This window comes from Pogona vitticeps, chromosome 1 (assembly GCF_051106095.1).
Source record: "Pogona vitticeps strain Pit_001003342236 chromosome 1, PviZW2.1, whole genome shotgun sequence".
Classification (NCBI taxonomy): Eukaryota; Metazoa; Chordata; class Lepidosauria; order Squamata; family Agamidae; genus Pogona; species Pogona vitticeps.
The window spans coordinates 228,038,724-228,060,277 of NC_135783.1; the positions used below are offsets into that span (position 1 = coordinate 228,038,724).

At 39.1% G+C, this 21,554-nt stretch overlaps 1 protein-coding gene across 2 annotated transcripts in view; it reads left to right on the top strand.

Annotated features, from left to right (window-relative positions):
* DPP10 (dipeptidyl peptidase like 10) overlaps positions 1 to 21,554 on the top strand; it is a 784,532-nt gene that overhangs the window by 551,153 nt on the left and 211,825 nt on the right. For both annotated transcript variants that reach the window (XM_072984457.2, XM_020779615.3), the window contains exon 4: positions 13,783 to 13,877. In XM_072984457.2, the coding sequence (XP_072840558.2) occupies positions 13,783 to 13,877 (95 nt within the window). The remainder of the gene's footprint in view (positions 1 to 13,782; positions 13,878 to 21,554) is intronic.

Consider the following 21,554-nt stretch of genomic DNA (forward strand, 5'->3'; position numbering starts at 1 on the left):
GGATGGCTGGTATAGTGCCACCACCAAGGCTATTGACACGATTGCATCTAAACATCCACTCCAGCGCAGAGCTCGTTTACCACCCTGGTTTAACCAGCACCTGTGAGCTATGAAGTGGAACAGGAGGGGGCTGGAGAGCATTTAAAGGTGGAACCCGACAGAAAATAATTTAAAAGCTGCCAAGATCACAACTAATCTTTACCTTGCTAAGGTGAAGGCTGCTAGAAAAGCTCATTTCACTGTTCGGATAAGTGAAGCTTTGAACCAGCAGGCACAACTTTTCCCTATAGTACGTGATCTGTCCAGAACTGGACACCATGATTGGCCAGCCCCTAGCAGCTCATGTGACTAATCCACAGTATTTTTATAATCAAAAGTAGACACCATCCGCCAGGACCTAGCTCATTATTTGGAAACAGTAGATCGAGCAGAGACATCCATGTGCCTTAGTCTCAATATTATGTAATGCTCTCTACGTGGGGCTTCCTTTGAGATTGATGTAGGAGCTGCAAATGGTCCAGACGTTACTAACTGGGTGAAAAGATTCCACAATATTTTCCCCACTCTGGTAGCCTTACACTGGTTACCTATCAGCTTCCACATTGACTTCAAGGTTCTTACAATTGCATATAAAGCCCTAAACAGTTTAGGACCTCGATACCTGGCAGAGCGCCTCCTCTCACCTAGATCTACCCATATCACTTGTTCTAGCCAGGCTGGGCAGCTGAGGGGCATAACCCCGAGAGAGGCCTGGAAGGAACAAACTAAAAATTGGCCCTTCTCAAAATGGCCCCTCGCCTTTGGAACACACTGCCCATGGAGATTCTCCTGCCCTTCCGCCGCTGGGAGATTTCAAGAGTAAATTGAAGACCTGGTTCTTTTGTCAGGCCTTCCCACCAGCTAGTACTTAGCTCTTACTCTCGTCTTTACCATCTTGGATTTTCATGTTATTTGTTGTTTTATTTTTATTGTTTGTTTTAATCCAATCTGTATTTGATTGTAAACTGCCCAGAGTGGATTTCTCCAGATGGATGGTATAGAAATTATATAAATGAACAAATAAATAAATAATCCTGATTTCAAACAGACAGGTGCTTCCAATGTCATTTGCATATTTCTTTGCTTTAGCCTAAAGGTTTAATGGCCACTGTGATAACCATCCTAGTTACTTCCCAGCTGGATTACTGTCACACTGTCTAAACCAATGAGCAGTTCTGTATGGGGCTGATGATGGAAAGTCAGGAAACTTCAATGGGTCCAAAGTGCAGCAGCCAGATGTTGACTGGTGATGGTTACAGGGATCACACAAACACCCCCCCTCCGTAGCACAGCAGCTCCATTGGTTGTCTATCAGTTACTGAGCACAATCCAAAGTACTGTAATGGTTTTAACCTACGAAGGCCTAAACGGCCTGGGTCCAAGCTATCTCAAAGACTGTATCTCCCAATATGAGCCGGCTTGGATGTTAAGATAAGGCCCTTCAAGTGAGGCCCTTCTCTCAGTCCTGCCACCTTCACAGGTGCGTCTGACACAGGCGAGAGCCTCCTCGGTTGCTGCTCCCAGACTTTGGAATTCTGTCCCACCGGAGGCCAGACTGGCCCTATCTTTGCTGTCCTTCTGGAAGCAGGCAAAGACCATTCTCTTCAGGCAAGCCTTCACACAGTAACTAGTTACCTTTTAAGATTTCTAGATAGGTTGCTATGCTTTACTGCTTTTATTGGATTTTTAGTACTACTTGTGTTTTCCATTTTTGTGTTTTCCATTTCTCAGAGTGGCATTTTGTATACTTATTGAACTTTGCCTTAATATTGCCTATTAATTGTGTAGGATGCCTCTTTACTTATTGTTCATAGTTTTAAATATTGTCTTTTAATGATGCTAATTAGAGATGGGGACAAAGCACCAAAATAGCACTTCATCTTGGTTTGTGGGTCATCATGTTTGATGACCCACGATCCACGAACTGCCCTCTAGTGACCTGACAAACAAGAAATCAATTTGTCATTTGTTGGGTGTTTTTTGTTTTATGTTTGTTTGCTTGTTTTCCCTCCTCTTTCTATGCCCCAGGGCATAGCAAGAGGAGGGAAAGCAGGGATCAAAGCAATCACACAGCAACAGCTCTGCAATTGCGCAGCGCTTTGATTCCTTTCCCCCTCCTCTTTCTAAGCCCCGCAGGGCATAGCAAGAAAAGGGAAAGCAGGGGTCAAAGTGATCCCACAGTGCCTGGGGGATCCCGCTTTGATCCCTTCCCTCCTCTTTTTATGCCACACAGGCATAGGAAGAGGAGGAAAGGGGAACCAAGCCATGCCCCAGCCCCAGGGGTGGAATTCCCTTTGGGCAGGCTTTAGCAAGCTGCCTGAAGGGAAAATCCCTCTCTGCTTATGTCCCTAAGGAACAGCTGATCCACGGGGACATAAGCAGATAGGGAATGAAGGGTTATATTAGTTGCTTCATATTAGTTCGGGTCTCTGATTCATTTTTATATTCGTCCCCATGTCTAATGTTAGCCACCATTGTATGCTCATTGTTTTCAACTTTAAATATTGTCGTTCATTGTTGTAAGCCGTTTTGAGTCCTTTTCAAGGAGAAAGGTGGGGTAGAAGTGTTTTTAATTAATTAATCAATTAATGTTAGTGTGAAACAACATTTCAATAATGTTAGGTTACCCCCAAATAATATTACTCTTCATAATAGTTTGAACAGATTTTGAAAAATGAGTCAGGAAAGATACTGTCAGATTCTTAAGGTTTCTGACAATAGACAAGGCTTCTTGTCTCATAATCTCTTGTTCTACTTAAGGAAAAAGGTATGATTGTAGTTGGTGAAAAATAGATTTAGGTGGTAGTGACTGGGATTGAGTCTCTAAATAACAACAACTTTTTACGGCCTGCAAGTTAAACAGTAAAACCAATATGTTAGCATGTTTTTCACACTTAACCATACAGGCTGCACAGGAACATTTGAGGGAGGGAGTGAAAGAGATGCCTGGTATTGGACAGATGAAAATATCATAAATAATAATTCTAGGTTAATTATCAGAAACTGACAAAATCCTAATGTAGTTGAACATTACATGAATTTTCATTTCTCTTTTGTGTAGGCCATGGATTTTAATTCTACTTGAGTTCTGTCTAATACATGCAGAAACCCAAAGGGGAATTTGCAACTTTCGCAAGACCCAAGATTCTAAGGATGAAGGAAGCAGTCTCTGAGGCTGCGGTGACACCCGCAAAAAGTTTCCAAGTTATTCCTCATGAATTTTTATGCTTTTTTTTTTTGTAGTGGTGGTGATTCAGACAACAAAGCCAACCTGCCAGAAGGCTTCTACCTTTTTGTTGTTGTTGCGGGATTCATCGCAGAACAATTAGTTGTATCTTGTGTGGATGGCTGTACCAATACTTTTTCCGACAAGTCACCATATGTTGCTTCTATCAGTTATGTTGCTTGCCTGTGTGTCCCTTTTTGTTAAGTTATTTTTTTTCTAGCAAAGTGTTGGTACATTGGAAAACATATGTGCTTCATTTATTTGTAAATCCTTCCGGCAGGTGGTGCTCCTTCCCCCAAGCCCTTTCATGTTTTCCTCTTGGGGAATCTCATGATAAAGATGCAATGAAAACAAACCCCTACTATGAATTTGTCTCCTGGAAGAGGCACAAATGCAGTAGAGAAACTCATACCCATCAATGTTGCCAAAACATCGATGTAACAAAAACTTTTTTTTAAAAAAAGGAAAAAGTAGACATAAACAACTCAGAGGGAAATGTTCCTGTACTGAAGTGTAGTGTTCATATCGATCAAATTTAAGGAAATGTAATTCAAAAACACATCAGAATGTACACCCTGAGACATATGTCATGTGACCACAACGTGTAACTGCTTAGGGAGTAAAAGATGTGAGAAAATAGAAGGACATTTTGCTTATGCGACCACAAGTTTGTGGCCTGTCATCTTAACTAGTTAGGATAGTACCATAAGTCTGCAATTCTAAGCATATTTACTAGGATGTAAATTTTATCCTACTATTCATCTTCTTGAATGGTAAGATTTACTTTGAGTAAACTTGTTTGGAAGCTCCCATGCAGAACTCCATTGAGCTTGTGCCAGCCAGTTTGTTTACTTCCCGTTTCAGATGTTGTCCTGCCCTGCCCCATGTGTTCATAGGGCGAGGCTGCCATGCAGTGGGAACTAATATTAGAGATAATATTGCATATTACATATAGAATTAGAGAAACTGGAGAGCCATGAAGTACAACTAAGGGAAACCTGATAATTAAAGGCACATTTCTAAACATCTAACATGAGAACTGTGAAATGACATGTGAACAACAGTAATATACAATGGAAATATCTATTTCTATGTCTGATATTCCACTAACCATGTTGCTTGGAGAAAGAGAAACTAGAAGGGGAAACATTATTTTTCAACCCATGCTGCCCCCCAAAAAATAAAAACAAAAATAAATCCAAGGTGCTTTGGGGGCCCATTTTACAAACACATTTCATCAGATGCAAGATTCAGCATGCCCATAAATGATGTGGGCTTCAGTCCATGCAAGCTTAAGTGAAATAAAATTGTATATTTTTTTCTCTAAGAGACTACTGCAATTTGAATACCTCCCTTGAACTTGTTTTCCAATGTGATGGGTAATTTAACCTGAATAATGTGAATTCAATATACATTCTTATGTTCCGTGCTCATTTTGTAGAAGTTAAATAAAAGGGCCACATTGTCTTATGCAATTATATAACTGTTCTGTTCAATGCAATGCTGTTCTTTTGGGTTTGTTCTTTTTACATGCTATCAAGTTGCCTCTGATTTATATCTACTGAATGAATGAGAGGTTTCCAAAATGTCCTGTCTTCAACAGCCCTGATCAGCTCTTGCAAACTGAAACCCTGTGGGTTCTTTGAAAGATTAAAACCATTTTGTATTTGGTCTTCCTCTTTTCCTGCTATCTTAAACCTTTCCCAGCATTATCTTTTCCATCTAATCTTGCCTTCTTGTGATGTGCCCAAAGTTCAACAGTCTCAGTTTTGTCATTTTAGCTTCCAGAGAGAGTTCAGGCTTGATTTGATCTAGGGAATCAATTTTTTTGTTCCTGTCACCTTTCTGTACTGTGCACGTTTTTACACTCATACGTAGTAACTGGGAATATGATCCTGTGGATGATCTTGATCTTAGTTTCAGTGACACATCTGTACACTTGATGATATTTTCTTATTGCTTCATTACTGCTCTTCTGAGTCTCAACCTTCTTCTGATTTTTTTTGGCTGCTGTCTCCATTTGGGTTGATGACTGAGCCAAGGTATACAAAATCTTTCACTGTTTTAGTTTCTTCCCTGTCAGTGTTAAAGTTGAGTAGGTCTTCTATAGTCATGATTCTTGACTTCTTAACATTCAGCTGTAATCCTGCTTTGACACTTCCTTGTTTCAGTTTCATCAGAAGTCGTTTCAAGTCATTGCTACATTCTGCCAGTAAGATAGTGCCATCTGCATATATTGATGTTTCTCCCACCAATTTACACTCCCCTTTATCTGAATCTAGTCCAGTTTTCCTTATGATATTGAACAGATAAGGGGCTAAAATGCACCTTTGTCTGGCACTTTGCATACAGGAAATGATTCTGTCTCACCATATTCTGTCCTATCTGTAGCTTCTTGTTCACAGTACAGGTTAAAGATCAGGGCAATCAAGTGCTGAAGCATACTCATTTCTTATAGTACAATCCATACCTTCTCCTGATCCACACAGTCAAAGGCTTTGCTGTTGTCTATGAAGCATAGATTAATCTTCTAAAATTCTTTGGTGCAATCCAGTAACAAGTGGATATTTGCAATCTGATCTTAAGTGCCTCTTCCTTTTTGAAATCCAGTTTGAACATCAGGCATTTCTTTCTCCTTATAAGGTAAAAGCCTTTGCTGCAACACTTTGAATATCATATTGTTTCCAAGGGAAGTTAGAGTAACTGTGGTCCTATATTTACTACATTCCATGACACCCCTACTTGGAAACTGGAATGTATATTTAACATTTCCAGTCTGTGGGCCTTTCTTTTGTTTTCCATAGCTCCTGGCATATTCTTGTTAGGATTTTCACATGGTCTGTCAGTATTCCACTTATTCTGGTGATTTATTTCTTCCCAGTGCTTTCAGAGCTGTTTCCATTTCACTTTCTAGAATTGCAGGTTCTTCATCACAGAATTCCTTTTCAAAGGAGTCTGTCGTCCTTTTATTTATTTTGAATGAGTGTTCAGTATACTATTGCTACCTTTATTTTCTCTTAATCAGATAGTGTGATTCACTGTTAGACTTTCACCTTTTCTAATCTAAGCTTAAATTTCCCTGTGCTTTCTTGGATCTTCCCTCTTATTTTGCATCTTTTCTTGTTCTATTATTTGTACTGGTTATTGTAGTAGTTCTCTTTTTCTCTATGTGACAGTCAGTGAAAAGCTGCATTCAAGATTATGATACTACTTCTGTCACCTTTTACTTTAGTTTCTTGCCTGTCCATCATCCATCTAGGATTTTCTTTTCATTTTATTATAGGAATGGTATTTTTGCATTTTTCCTTGGAATTGGGAATTGGGGTGATAATGTGGTTTATAATATCCCTTCTGAAAAATGCATTGTTTTTATTTTGTATGTAATGAAATTGTGTGATGGAAATGGCAAAAAAGGATGAAAAAGATGGATTTCTGTATATGTTATGCTATATTTATTGTCCCTGATTCTGAATAGAAGTGTTTTGAGAAGAAATACTATAAGGCCAGGTGCACTGTAGCCCTGTGCCTCTTGGTTTTTACCGTTAACGGTGAACACAGTTTCAGAGGTGGTGACCCTTTTTTGTCATTTTGTCACCAAGCTGCCATTTCTTTACAACCTCACCTGGGAAGCTGAGCTGCACAAAATAATGGGCCCTCAGGTGGGTGGGTGGGGGGCAAAGTCACAGCATCCATAAAGAAACCTTCTGTTTTTCTAGTTTAGAAAATAAATCACTGTTGATTTTCTAAGAACAGTCTTTTTAAATCAGAACAAAAGATCTAAGGTGGTCTAGTGATCTGTCTCTAGTAGGGGCCAGCATGATACCTGTTGGAAATTCACAGATGAGACCAATTGACAGTCAAATATTTTAATGATCCCCTGAATAAAACAAATTCCAATACTCCCAGGCTAGTAATAGCTTAATTAAGAACTTTAATTCCAGAATAATGTGTAAGTGTCCAGAACACTTGATCAGGATAGATGGCAAAAAGTGAGGGAAGGTTAGCAGTTTTAACTGTGGACTTCACAACTCAAACATCTAGCCAGATTTTGATTTCAGTTCTCTATTCTCCCTATTTTTACCACCTATTCTGATGAAGACAATAGGTGAACCTAAAAACTTGTACACTATTATAAAATTACAGTTGATCCTAATAAGGATGTTTTCTGCTTCTGGATTTCGGAATTTGTTTTGTTCTTATGACCTAGATCAGTGACTCCTGTTTCTAATCTCTAAAGGGGGCAGTCTCATCCCATTTTCAAGCCGTAGAGCCAGCGCTTCTCCAGAGACAGTTTCCATTGTCACGTGGCCAGCGTGACTAGGGAATGCCGTTTTACCTTCCCACCGAGGTGGTACCTATTTATCTACTTGCATTTACATGCTTTCAAACTGCTAGGTTGGCAGGAGCTGGGACAAAGCGACGGGAGCTCACTCCGTCGCGTGGATTCGATCTTATGACTGCTGATCTTCAGACCCTGCAGCACAGAGGCTTCTGCGGTTTAGCCCCCAGCCACCATCAAAGATTGATCCATATTGTTAAAACCTGCACTTTAATTCTCTGTTTGAATTCCACCTAGATTTCATTTATAAGGTCAGCTTTTCATTCCCAAAGTTGTTTATTTTGCTCTCTGCTTATAAAGCATACAACCAGACTGAAGTAGTGTAGATTTGTTAGAGGTTATAACTAGTTATCCATATTTTGCACAGCCAAGTTTATACTGTGTTTGATTTTAATGAAAATGAATTTATTTGTCTTTTTGACTATCTGTGATACCCATGAAGATCCCCTCTAATACCACATCTTGAATGAATCTTTTTCTTCTTGTTAGGTTTCTTAAATGCCTAGCTTTCACCTCTGTAGTTCATAACTGGGAATACCCAAGTATGAGTGATCTTGACCTTCGTGTTCCATTACACACCTTTCAACTAAAGGAGCTTTCCTAACTTCTTTATAGTTGTCCTTCCAAGTTTTTCTCTTCTTTAGAGATGAGGGTATTCGTATACGAATATCCCTGTGCAGCTGGAGTTAATGAGGGACTGCCACCTGGGGCCAGACCCTCCACTCACTTGTCTGGTTGCAGCCTCGCTCATCCTTCCAATCACTCTCAGAGCTCTGCTCTCTTCCTGCTAGGCTAGCCAATCAGCAGCCATGCGGAGAGGTTCGTCCTCCCTTCCCTTGCTTGTGTTGGCTAGCCGAGCAAGAAGAGAGCGAATACGAATACCCCCATCTCTAGTCTTCTTCTGATTTCAGAATCAGTCTCCATTTTGTAGTCTCCATTTTGACCGATGTTTGAGCCAAAGTACAGATAATGATGATTAGATGATTTGATGTCAATATTAGAGTTGCGAAGTCATTATTTTGTCTTAATGTTCATTTTTAATTCTGCTTTTGCACTTTATTCTTTCACCTTGATCAATAGTCATTTCAAGGCATTGCTATTTTCTGCCAGTTATATGGTGCCGTCTGCACATCTTAAATTAGTGATATTTATTCCTCTAATTTTCAGTCCCCCATCTGAATCTAATCTAGCTTTCTATGTGATATATCCTTCATATAAATACAACTGTGCCTCACATCTTTGCTAATTGATTATACAAGTTTAGAAACATAAGTAAAGCACAGAATAAAATGATCCCTTCAAAAAATTCCCTTGCTCAAGTCATTTGAAGGAAAGCCTGCCTGAAGAGAAAGATCTTCGTCTGCTTCTGAAAGGACAGCAAAGATGGGGCCAGCCTGGCTTCTTGTGGGAGAGAGTTCCAGAGTCTGGGAGCAGCAACAGAGAAAGCCCTCTCCTGTGTCCTCACCTATGAGGGTGATAGGAGCAAAAGAAAGGCCTCTCATTATCTTAATATCCGGGTAAGCTGTTTAGGGCTTTATAGATTAAAACCAGTACTTCAAATTATGCCTGGAAATGCACTGGTAGCAAGCTGAGCTTCTGTAACAGGGGTAGCGGTGATATACAATCTCTGTAACCAGTTCCAGTTAACAATTTGGCTGCAGCATTATAGACTCACTGAAGTTTCTGAACACTTTCCTAAGGCAGCCCCATGTACAGCATATTACAGTGCTCCAAACAAGAAAAAAAAGGCATGTGTCACTGTGGCCACATCAGACCTCTCCAGGAATTAGCACAGATGGTGCACTAGTTTAAACTGTTCAAAGGCACTCCTGGCCACCACTAAAACCTGAGCATCCAATCATAGAGATGAATCCAGGAGTACACTCAAGCTGCCCACCTATGTTTTCTGGTCCCTATCAAGCGCACATTGGATCCCTATTCCTTAATCTGTTTTTCAACTGATCAGGAGCACCTCTGTCTTGTCTGGGCTAATTTTCAGTTTATTTACCCTCATCCAGTCAATTACTGATATCAGACAACTGATCTAGAACTGAAAAAAGCTTATTCAAATTTAGATGGAAAGGAGAGATAAAGTTTGATGTCATCCACGAACTGATGACACTGAATCCCAAAACTCCATAGAAGTTGTCCCAACTGTTTCATGTAGATGTTAAATAACATGGGGGACAAAACAGAATCATGAAGGATGCCACAAGACAATGGCCAGGATGTCAAACAGGAGTCCTCCAACACCACCTTCTGAGTTCTCTCCTCCAGGAAGGACCTGAGTTACTGTGAAACAGTGGCTCCAAGTCCCATCCCAGGGTAGAAGAATACCATGGTTGATGGTATTGAGAGCCACTGAGAAGTCCAGCAGAACCAACAGGGATACACACTCCCTGCCCAGTTCCAGGCATAGGCTATCCACCAAGGTAACCAAAGCAGTATCTGTCCCGTAACCAAATCTGAAGCCAGATTGAAATGGATTTAGATCATCTCATCCTGGAACCCCTGGAGCTGAGAAGCCATGACCTGTTCCAACACCTTGCCTAAGAATGGATTATTAGAGACTGGGTGGTAATTATCCAGTATCATGGGATCCAAGGAGGGCTTTTTCAGAAACAGTCTTATTACTGCCTCTTTTAAGTATACAGGGATTCTACCCTGCTGCAAGGAGGCATTAACCACTCCTCCTAACAACTTTACCAGAGCCTCCTTAACAGCTTTTATTAGCTAGCAAGGGCAAGGTCCAACAGACATGTGGTAGCGTTCATCTCCCCAAGGGTCCTGTCCATATTATCCTCAGGTTGCAGAAACTGAAACTCATTCATCAACATAGACCAAACTGGGACCATGGTTACATTCACAGGACCTATATCAACTACAACATCCAAGTCAGAGTGGTCAAAATGACCAGATAGGCAGGGTATAAATAAATAAATTAATTTTGCCTGCAAAGTGTTGCATAAATTCTTCACAGTAAGCTATGGTATGGTCTGCATTTTCTTCTTGTGAGCTAGCATGTAATAAGTCTTTGCTCACTTGAAAGAGCTCTGCTGGATGACTGTCCAGATGTTTTGTTATTTCAAATGGCTTGGCTTTGAAGGAATGTAGTTTCCTGCATCTTTCCTCTATAATGTTTCATTATATTCTTTCCATCTTCCCCTATTTTATCCTGGTCAGATAATATATTATTTGATCTTTCAAGCATTTTAAATCTTGGTTTATATTTCCCTTCCATTTATATAATCATCTGGAAGAGATCTCTTGTTTTCTTCTTCTGACATTCTCTTCTGCTTCTTTCCATGTCGTGATATCAGAATAGTTATTTTATCCCTATGTGCTAATCACTAAAAAGTTGCATTTAGTATTCTGACCTATTTCCATCACCTTTTGATTCTTTTCTGACTCAAACCAGGATCTACTGGTTGATAACATGTGGATATATACCGTATTTTTCCATGTATAAGACTATGCCTTTGTCTAAAATATTTAGACTAAAAATTGAGGGTCGTCTTATACACAGAAGTAAGCTGAGGAGAGAACAAAAACAAGTGGAGGGGAAAGCAGGGATCAAAATGATCCTGCAGGGCTTTGATCACTGCTTTCTCCTCCGTTTGCTAAGCCCCACTTAGATTTCTTAATTTTGGGTTAGAAAAGTGGGGGCATCTTATACATGGGGGCGTCTTATACATGGAAAATATGGTAGATCCCTTTTAGCACTATAATTTTGTTAATATGAATGGAATGTCTACATTGTTTTTTCTGGTTGGGGGAGTACTTAATTATGCTGTGAACCTACTATAGTCACTCTCAGACCATGCTTTCATAGCCAAGATAAGAATATATTGGAAATGATTGGAACCAAGGTGCCTCTTCTTATAGCCAGAAATGATCACTTGGCAGCAGCAGAGACAGCAGCAGGTTGGGGATGCCCAGTGCAAAAGTGTATAAAAAAGAGCTAGTCTCTTGTTAATGAAATGAACTGTGTTTCCTTCCAAGTCCTTTTTCCAGAGGCATTCCAAATTCTAGGTTTGGTTAGGGATGGCCACTTGTCTCCCTCCTCCTCAAATAATTTGAATAATGAAATGTAAAAATGCATTCATTTTTCCTGCCAATCATTTTAAAAATAAATCCATCATTTTGTCAAGTGGCCATCAAATGCTTCATTATCCTGTCTAGGAAGTGTTCTTTATCACAAAAAGTGCTGTTCGTTGGATTGACACTTTAACTGAAATTAATGGTGATTACCAATAATTACCATACTTTCCACACTTATATAATACTTATGTGCATGTACTGTTTTATTTTAGGATCTCACAGCACTTTGTATGCATTCATTTCCAGTGCTCGCATCCCACCACAAATAGTGGAGTTTAATGGTTTGTACAGCAAGGGATGTTAAAGCATGCAATGTCCCTAAATGACTTTTAATGCAACTTCCCTCCTTACAAAGAGCAGGCTTATTCTTTAAGCAGAACTGATTCATTATGGTATGTTTAGGGCCAGGACTGAATTATTTATTTATTTATTTATTTGAAATACTTTTAGCCCACCTTTCTCCTTTAAAAGGAACCAAGGTGGCTTGTATCACTAAAAATAATATTTATAAGCTAAAAAGAGTAAAGATGCAATATTTAAAAATATTCAAACACTAAATCACTAAAAATGGTAATCAAAATCAACGTCAAAACCACATTCAAAGCAATAAGGCACAACACTCCATTTAGAATCCTCTTTTAAGACAACCAGTCACTAAGGGAGAGCTTGCCTGTAGAGAAAGGTCTTTGCCTGCTTGTGGAAGGACAGCAAAGATGGGGCCAGCCTGACTTCCCATGGAAGGCAGTTCCAGAGTCTGGGAGCAGTGACAGAGAAGGTCCTCTCCTGTGTCCCCACTAAGTGTACCTGTGAGGATGGTGGGACCAAGAGAAAGGCCTCCCCTGGTGATCTTAACACTCGGACAGGTTCACAAAGGGAGGCACAGTCCTTGAGACGGAAAACTGACATCACTCAAACATAAAGAAACAGAATACAAGACAAAAGTCAGTGCAGTTTGTTTACAAATTATTTTACAATCTTTTTTACACAGTATTACTTTTTTGTAGTTTTCTTCCTTTTGTGCTACAATAGTATGATTAAAGTGAATCATAGATAATATAATCAAAGTTAGTAATAAATAATATAGCCAGATGGTTGTTGTGGGTTTTTCAGGCTCTTTAGCCGTGTTCTGAAGGTTGTTCTTCCTGACGTTTCTCCAGTCTCTGTGGCTGGCATCTTCAGAGGACTGGAGTAGGAATTCTGTCCATGCTCTGTTGAGTTCTCTGGAGTTCCTACTTCTGTCCTCTGAAGATGCTGGCCACAGAGACTGGCAAAATGTCAAGAAGAACAACCTTCAGAACACAGCCAAAGAGCCCGAAAAACCCACAACAACCATCAGATCCAAGCCGTGAAAGCCTTCGAGAATACAATATAGCCAGAGTTTAGCACAATAAACATCACTGAGCCATTTTTTAAAATTAGTATTTCATACAGTATTTCATTTTCCCTATATTTCTGATGAAATAGACTTGTCCACAAAAGCTTTCATTAAAATATAACAGTCTTTAAGGTGCCACATGTTTTTGTTTTGTTTTGTTTATTTGGATTTTACTTTTTATGAGTAATGCTAAAGAGTCTTTGTGGAAGATGAAAGTCAAATCACAGATAAAAGCACCATGGTTTGCAAGTTAATGAAATAGCTGAAGGTTTCTGTAGAGGTTTACATATCTGACCGTTGGATGAAACAGCTGCTTGTGCCCTAGGAATAAATTTTTTTGTTAACAACTGCTTAACCAAATAAAGGTTTCAGGGGTTAAGACAACATGGCCAGTGTTACTGCTTTTACATGGGACAATTGGTCTTGTTTTACACAAAGGAGTAGGATGGGACTACACTGGTGCGGTGGAACCACCTCCATTAGTGAGGTCAGATGAGAAGAAGCACAGAGACATTGTAATTATCTCTGGATAATCAACAAAATTAGATGCTGCTAATGAAGTCATTACGTCAACCTAAGCACATTTTAATATATTGGATGGACAGTGATGTCTTTCCTTCATTGAACAAGTCCATTAGCTTAGAAGCTATTACATGAAATGTTGTGCTTTTGCTAATCCTTAATGTACTTTTCTATTAACAGATACAGAAGTGGTGTATAAAAACAGGCACGGACATGTTGTTAAACTGAATGTAGAAACAAATGCAACTACGTTATTGCTGGAAAATACAACTTTTGTAAGTACTGTTTTTTTATTAGTAGTATATGCATATATTGATGAGTTGCCCCAGCAACTGTATTAAAAGACTTTATTAAACTCCAGAAAACCACACAGCTGAGTTTTTACTCAGCAAAACATCCTTTCCTTAAATAGCAGGTATCCCTCTCTTAAAAACAAACAAACAAACAAGCAAGCAAACAAACAAACAAAACCACACTAAAACTACAGTGGTGCCTCGCATAACGATTTTAATTGGTTCCAAAAAAAAAAACGTTATGCGAAACACCATTTTCCATAGGAATGCATTGGAAACCGGTTAATCCGTTCCAATAGGCACAGATTGCCGTCCTTAAGCGAAAAAACCCATAGGAAACATCGTTATACGATACAATGTTTCCTCCATTGGAATGTATTGTAGCTGACTCAATAGATTCCAATGGCTTTGCGAAATCAATTTTTGCAAAATTGTGTCATAAAAGGGTCAAAAATGGTTTTAAATGCTTGGATTAGCTTCTGCACCCTCTAAAACGGATGCAAAAGTTAATTTGGCTTTGATCTGACTTTTCGTTAATTAATGGTGAATTTTTTCCCCCCAACTTTTGACAGCTGTCAAAATCTGACAGCTCCATTATTTCCTATGGGGGAAGAAAAAATTCACAAAAAATTAGCGAAGACTCAACAACTGTTCTAAATGCTTGGGTTCGTTAGAGGACCCCCTAAGTCGTGTGCAAACCTGATTTGGCTTTGATCAGAACTTTCGTTATTTTTTTGTGAATTTTTTCTTCCCCCATAGGAAAGCATGGACCTGTCAAAATCTGACAGGTCCATGCTTTCCTATGGGGGAAGAAAAAATTCACAAAAAAATAACGAAAGTTCTGATCAAAGCCAAATCAGGTTTGCACACGACTTAGGGGGTCCTCTAACGAACCCAACCATTTAGAACAGTTGCTGAGGCCTCGTTAATTTATGGTGAATTTATTCTTCCCCCATAGGAAAGCATGGAGCTGTCAGATTTTGACAGGTCCATTATTTCCTATGGGGGAAGAAAAAATTCACAAAAAATTAGCGAAGACTCAGCAACTGTTCTAAATGCTTGGGTTCGTTAGAGGACCCCCTAAGTCGTGTGCAAACCTGATTTGGCTTTGATCTGAACTTTCGTTAATTTATGGCGAATTGTTTTCTCCCCCATAGGAAAACATGGAGCTGTCAGATTTTGACAGGTCCATTGATTCCTATGGGCCGGGAAAAAAAATTAACCATAAATTAACGAAAAGTCAGATCAAAGCCAAATCAGGTTTGCACATGGCTTAGGGGGTCCTCTAACGAATCCAAGCATTTAGAACCGTTTTTGACCCTTCTAAGACACCTTTTTAAATGAAAAAAGAAACATCGTTAAGTGAAGCAGGGGACCTAAAATCGCATTCGTTATGCGAAGCATGGTCCCAAACTTCGCTAAGCGAAAATCCCCCATAGGAAACATCGTTATACGGGGCATATTATTTTCTAAAAAAACACATCGTTATGCGAATTCATCGCTAAACGAGGCAATCGTTAAGCGAGGCACCACTGTACTTTATTTAAATTTTTAAGGAACAGTCTCGGAATTTTCAATGTGGTGTGAAGAGCTGAGCCTACTGCTTGGGAGCGTCTTCATCTTTGTTCCAGATTATTTCAGATTAGAAAGATAAACTGTTGCTTGGCTCATTCTTCTGTGCAGGAGCAAAGAACTGCAACATCTTTCTTTCTGTGAGATATTTATGAAATGCCCTGACACCTTTGATAGAATTTTTGATGGCAAAAAAACATGTTTTGAACAGAAGTATATTTTTTTTTTTGCAGAAAAGTAGTACACTTAAAAAAAAAAAGTAAAAAAGAAAAGGGTCTTTGCTTGTTTTACCCTGTTCTTCCATCTCCTCTCTGGAGAAGCCTATCAGGGAGTGTCAATGGTAAGCATCAGTGTAAAGGATTTTTTTTCTGACTTCATATTCTCAGGATTCAGTCAGACATTTTTCAGATATACTGGTCAGTTTAAGATTGCTGACCTTTGGGACCACACCTGAAAACAGTGTTTAAGTTAGAATTCCATGTATGAGGAGAATGTTTTCAGAGTACGAGGATGTACCTGCTACAGCACACAATTCTCTGCATATTCAAAATGAGTTTAATATTCATAGATTTATAAAGGAAGTGGTAATACTTGGAAAACTAGGATGAACATGTAGTAAATGTCTTTATTTCAAGAGGGGGGAAAGAAACCCTGCAATTTTCCCTAACTACCCTCATTCCAGAGTTATTTAAAGGTCAGTACAGCTGTATATAAGGAACGTGGTGCTGCTGCGGGTTAAACCGCAAAGCCTCTGGGCTGCAAGGTCGAAAGATCAGCAGTTTGAATCCATGCGACAGACTGAGCTCCCGTCACTTGTCCCAGCTCCTGCCAACCTACCAGTTCAAAAGCATGTAAAAATGTGAGAAGATAAATAGGTACCACCACGGTGGGAAGGTACCAGCATTTCATGTCTAGTCGCACTGGCCACATGACCACGGAAACTGTCTTCAGACAAACACTGGTTCTATGGCATAAAAATGGGGATGAACATCGCCCCCTAGAGTTGGACACGACTGGACAATTTGTCAAGGGGAAACTTTACCTTTACCTTATAGCTATAAATAGCATATGTATAACAAATACTAAATTAGATTAAATCCACTCCCTTCTCAGAATAAATTCTAACTGAAAAGCCAATTTTTGTTAATCCCAATTTGTAGTGAGGATGTGCTTTTTTGTCTTTTCTCACAGATTCTTTAATGAGAGAGAGAAAACCATCCATCTGTATAATTGGCAGGCTATAACACAGGGCTGGGCAGCCACTGTTTGTCAGCCATTAAACATAAGGGGGAAATGGAAATCTCTGATATTAAAATACAAATTACATTCCTTACAAAAGTATTAATATATTTTGGGCAGCCGGAAAGGCATTCCATGGGATTTGTTCTCTTCTCTCACTTGTTTCATTGCATGACTTTCTACTTTCTGCATCACCGTAGTTGTATAAATAGTTTCTGAGTTCAGAGCTACTTTACCTACAGCAGAAACTAATGTTTGCGTCAATGGACTGTGTGGGAGCATAAGAATGGAGACAGCAGGAAAGGCCTGCATTGTGGTATTGTGTAATTCTTTCTTTATCTGACTATCATCATTGCAATCTATGATGGTGGCAATACTTGTGGTCACGGTTGTCAACTCCATTCTTGGGTGAAGAGAAGAGGCTGGAGTTGCTTGTCCAAGGAGCATCACATCCTCATGTGTCATTGTCAACCAGAGAATGAAAACACAGATCATGAAATGTACTTTTTTTTCAGATCAGGCAAGAAATTCAGTTGGCTACTTGCTTTACATAGTTATGCCCAATTCGGCATCCAATAGAACAGGAACATATTATGTCCAAAGGATTAGATATTTGCCTTGAATAAATAAATCGTGTATTTCTAAATTTACTGCTAGTTACAGGTGTTCTTTTGTTTGTAAGATGGCAGTGTATCAGATAGTTAGATCATTCAGCTATGTCATTAAAGAGCCATGCTAAAATGGAAAACTGGGAATGGGAGAGAGTATCAGGGAAAAAATCTCAAAATAAATAAAGAAAAATATTTTAATGTTATTTTTCCTGTTACAGTGGGGTCTTGACTTGAGAACTTAATCCGTATTGGAAGGCGGTTCTCAAGTCAAAAAGTCTGTAAGTCAAGTCTCCATTGACCTACAGTGCATTGAAAACCGATTAATCCCGTAACAGGCCGTTTTTGTTCCATTTTGGTTTTTTTCTGGTCTGTAAGTCAAATCTCAGTCTGCAAGTCAAACCTAAATTTTGCGGCCAGAGAAGTCTGTAACTCAAAAAGTCTGTAAGTCAAGCCGTCTGTAAGTCAAGGGTCCACTGTACAAGCTTTTCCTGTTCTCCAACCATTTGTCATTCTCTGTTTTTCTCTACCTTGGCTTAAAATGATTGTTGTTTAGAATTCAAGAGCTGATTTTAATTGTTCGATCGAACTATGGCACGTCCACTGAATAAATGGAATTTGTTAAGTCAACATTTATGTAAATTCCATTATTAAATGGGATGAAATATTGGGTTTATTTCTAAGATTTATCTTAAATATTCTTGCTTTCCTTGAACCTCTGCACTTAATCTATGGCATCATCTATGCACTATGATGCTTTACAGCCTAGTACATGCTGTATGTCTGAACCTAACATGTTAAAAAAGTTACTTCAACTGTAAGTGAGAAAGGAACCACTTCCTTTCTCCCATCTTCCGATGTCCCCTTCTGTGGGAATGCAAACAAGACTAGCTATGCTACTTCTTGATGATACATGAATCAGCTACATTCATGGGACAATATATGAGTGATTGAGTATACTGCAGAGCTGGAAGGGACCCTATGGATCATCAGGTCCAGTCCTTGTCAAGGAGGCACAGCTGGGAATTTAACTCCCAACCCTGGTTCCACAGTCAAATATCTAAACAAACCACTGAGCTATCATGGTCTGTGCTTGATTTTTAATAAGCTGCTATGTGCAGAATATAGGATTTATATGATGTCATATTTTTTCCGTAGCCTATGTTTGATCTTATGGGTGGGCTAGAACATGTTTATGAGTCATCTAGTGAGAAGAGCCAATTTACTCATAAACATGTTTGAACGTGCATATGAGTTCCAATGTAGGTTGCAGAGAAAATGTGAAATGTCATAGAAATCCCCCCCCCAACATTTGGGCATAAGTCTGTATGCCACAATGACAGCAAAATTCTGTATCATAGAGATAATTCTGTCATACATATGAAGATATGTTTTTGGTGTGTTTTTTTTCAAAATAATATCACCTCTTAAGCATATTTTATTGGACCTTCAAGGATATTTGGTCTCTAATTTAATCAATTATTCAAAAGACCTCCAGTTTATAAACGTGGGACATTGCGCATCTGTATTTGAGCTATAAAATCCATTTATTCAAAATGCCAGGAACAGGCCCAGTATTGCTGCACAATATTGTGCCCACGTTGCCAGCAGGAAGAAGGATGCCAAATTTTGCATAGCAAAGGGCAGCTTGAATGTTGACAACACCAATGATAAAAGTCCTACAGGATACCCCCTTGTGCTCACTAACATTCACAAAATAACACCAAGGAAGGGAAAAATCCCAGAAGCTGACTCATTTTTTCATCAGTTAAACACTTCTCACACAAATACAAAGCAATTGCCAGAGCTGTTTCTTGACAAGTGTGAATAATAGTGAGCAGAAGAGGAAAACCAAAGCAGACTGTAGCCATATACATATACTGGATTTTAAATAAGCCTATTTTAATCATCTCAGAACAAGGATGAGGAAGGTCCCATGACAGGACATCCTAACAAGAAAAGGAGTCCAAGAAGGGTGGGAGTTTCTTAAAAATAAAATAAAATAAAAAGCACATCTATGAACAATTCCAACAAGGAAAAAAAAAGGTAGGAGGCAGCAAAAAAGGCCAGTGTGGCTTCACAGAAAGCTCAAAACAAACGAAAAAACCTACAAATAAAAAAAACCTAAAAGAGACATGTATAGGAAGTGGAAAGAAGGTCAGGTCATCACGGATGAGTACAGACAAGTAGCAAGGAAATGCAGGGATGGGATTAGGAGAGCAAAAACAATAAAAAAATTCTTCAAGTATGTGTGAAGTAAAAGACAAAGAAAAGAAATGGTGGCACAGCTACTCAATGGAGATGGAAAAATGATAACAGATGACAAAGAAAAGGCAGAGGTGCTCAATTCCTATTTTAGCTCAGTTTCGTCCCATAGGACAGCCTATGAATCTCCAGAGAAATGTGAAGTGCAAGTGAAGGGGACAGGATTGCAGCTGGGGAATACTTTACCACCTTGAACGAGTTCAAATCTCTGTAATACCTATGTTTATCTTGATCAGATCTTCCTGGGAACTACTCTAAAACAAACCTCAAGAGTCTTGTACACACTGCTACAAACGAGACGGTGAAGAATGATGTGTGCCAAATTCACAACCAATTTTTGATCACAGGAACAAACTCTTTCATCATATGAAATTACTTTTAGAACAGCAAGTGGCAACATACCTAGATGAGAACTTGTTGAAGGCTTTTCTATAATCAATACTCGTAAGATCAACAAAATAGGATGGAAGGGTCAAAAGATGAGGGGAGATCACTTTGTAGAAGGGTGCAATTCTTGAAGTACCCAGGGAAGCTGCTTCTGTTTGGGCACAGAGCTCTCATATACTCAGTTTTAATGACAATTTCACTGTAAAGATATGAAGATGCCTCACGTACTCTTCTGAGAACTCCAGTTGGCAGCAAGATGCAGTAATTAATATTCTTAGAGAGTGATGGTGGGGTCTGAAAAGGAGAATTTCAGAGAGAAGAAGAAAAGGCTGCACCTGGTCAGGACTGAGAATGTGACTACTCATATTTTATGTTGATAAAGGAAGTAAAAAGAAGGAGAAAAACTGAAATATGTAGTACCTTGAAGACTGACCATTTTACCTCAGTGTGAGCTTTCATGGATTAAAGTCTGCTTCCTTAGATCTGTTCTGATCTGAAAAAAAAAAGATTTCTGATTATTATTTTTAATGAGGTAACAACCATTTCCTGAGAAGGTGAAAACAGTAGAGTTAATGTAAATGAGTGCTACCATGTTCTGTTTTTATTTATTTCTCTCTTTTTAAGTTTCTTTTCTTTTGCCAACAGGTTGAGACAGACTAACTGAACTACTCCTTTGGAATTTACTTTTCATAATGCAATCAGCCACTGACATCAGCAGATATCAAACGATTTCTGTATTACTTGTAGTTTGTTATTGCACAAATGTTATCTTAGAACTGCACATTTTGTTCATGAAAGAAGCTCTCACAAAATTTTAAAAAGTTCTGTCAGAGGACACATCTGTTGTTTCTGGTGGACTTAAAAGCCTAGCCACTGGGATGAGAGATACAGGGAGAAATGGACTCACCGAAATCTGTGCCAATGGGTAGACTTAGTATCTAGAAGATATTATCTTTTTGCCTTCATTTAATCCCTCAGTTTATTTCTGAGTGCATCTCAGGCCCCCACCTTTCCTAAATTCCCATCTCTTCCTAAATTCACAGCTCCCCCATTACACCTTCCTGCTATAAACCAGCACACTGGGTAATTGAATAACAGCATTTGAATACACAGTACAGTGGTGCCTCACTTAACGATTGCCTCGTTTAGCGATGAATTCACATAATGATGTGTTTTTTTAGAAAATAATATGCACCGTATAACGATGTTTCCTATGGGCGATTTTCGCTTAGTGAAATTTGGGACCATGCTTCGCATAACGAATGCGATTTTAAGTCCCCTGCTTCACTTAACGATGTTTCTTTTTTCAATTAAAAAAGTGTCTTGGAAGCTTCAAAAACAGTTCTAAATGCTTGGATTCGTTAGAGGACCCCCTAAGTCATGTGCAAACCTGATTTGGCTTTGATCTGACTTTTCGTTAATATGTGGTTAATTTTTTTTTCGGCCCATAGGAACCAATGGACCTGTCAAAATCTGACAGCTCCATGCTTTCCTATGGGGGAGAAAACAATTCGCCATAAATTAAAAGTTCAGATCAAAGCCAAATCAGGTTTGCACACGACTTAGGGGGTCCTCTAACGAATCCAAG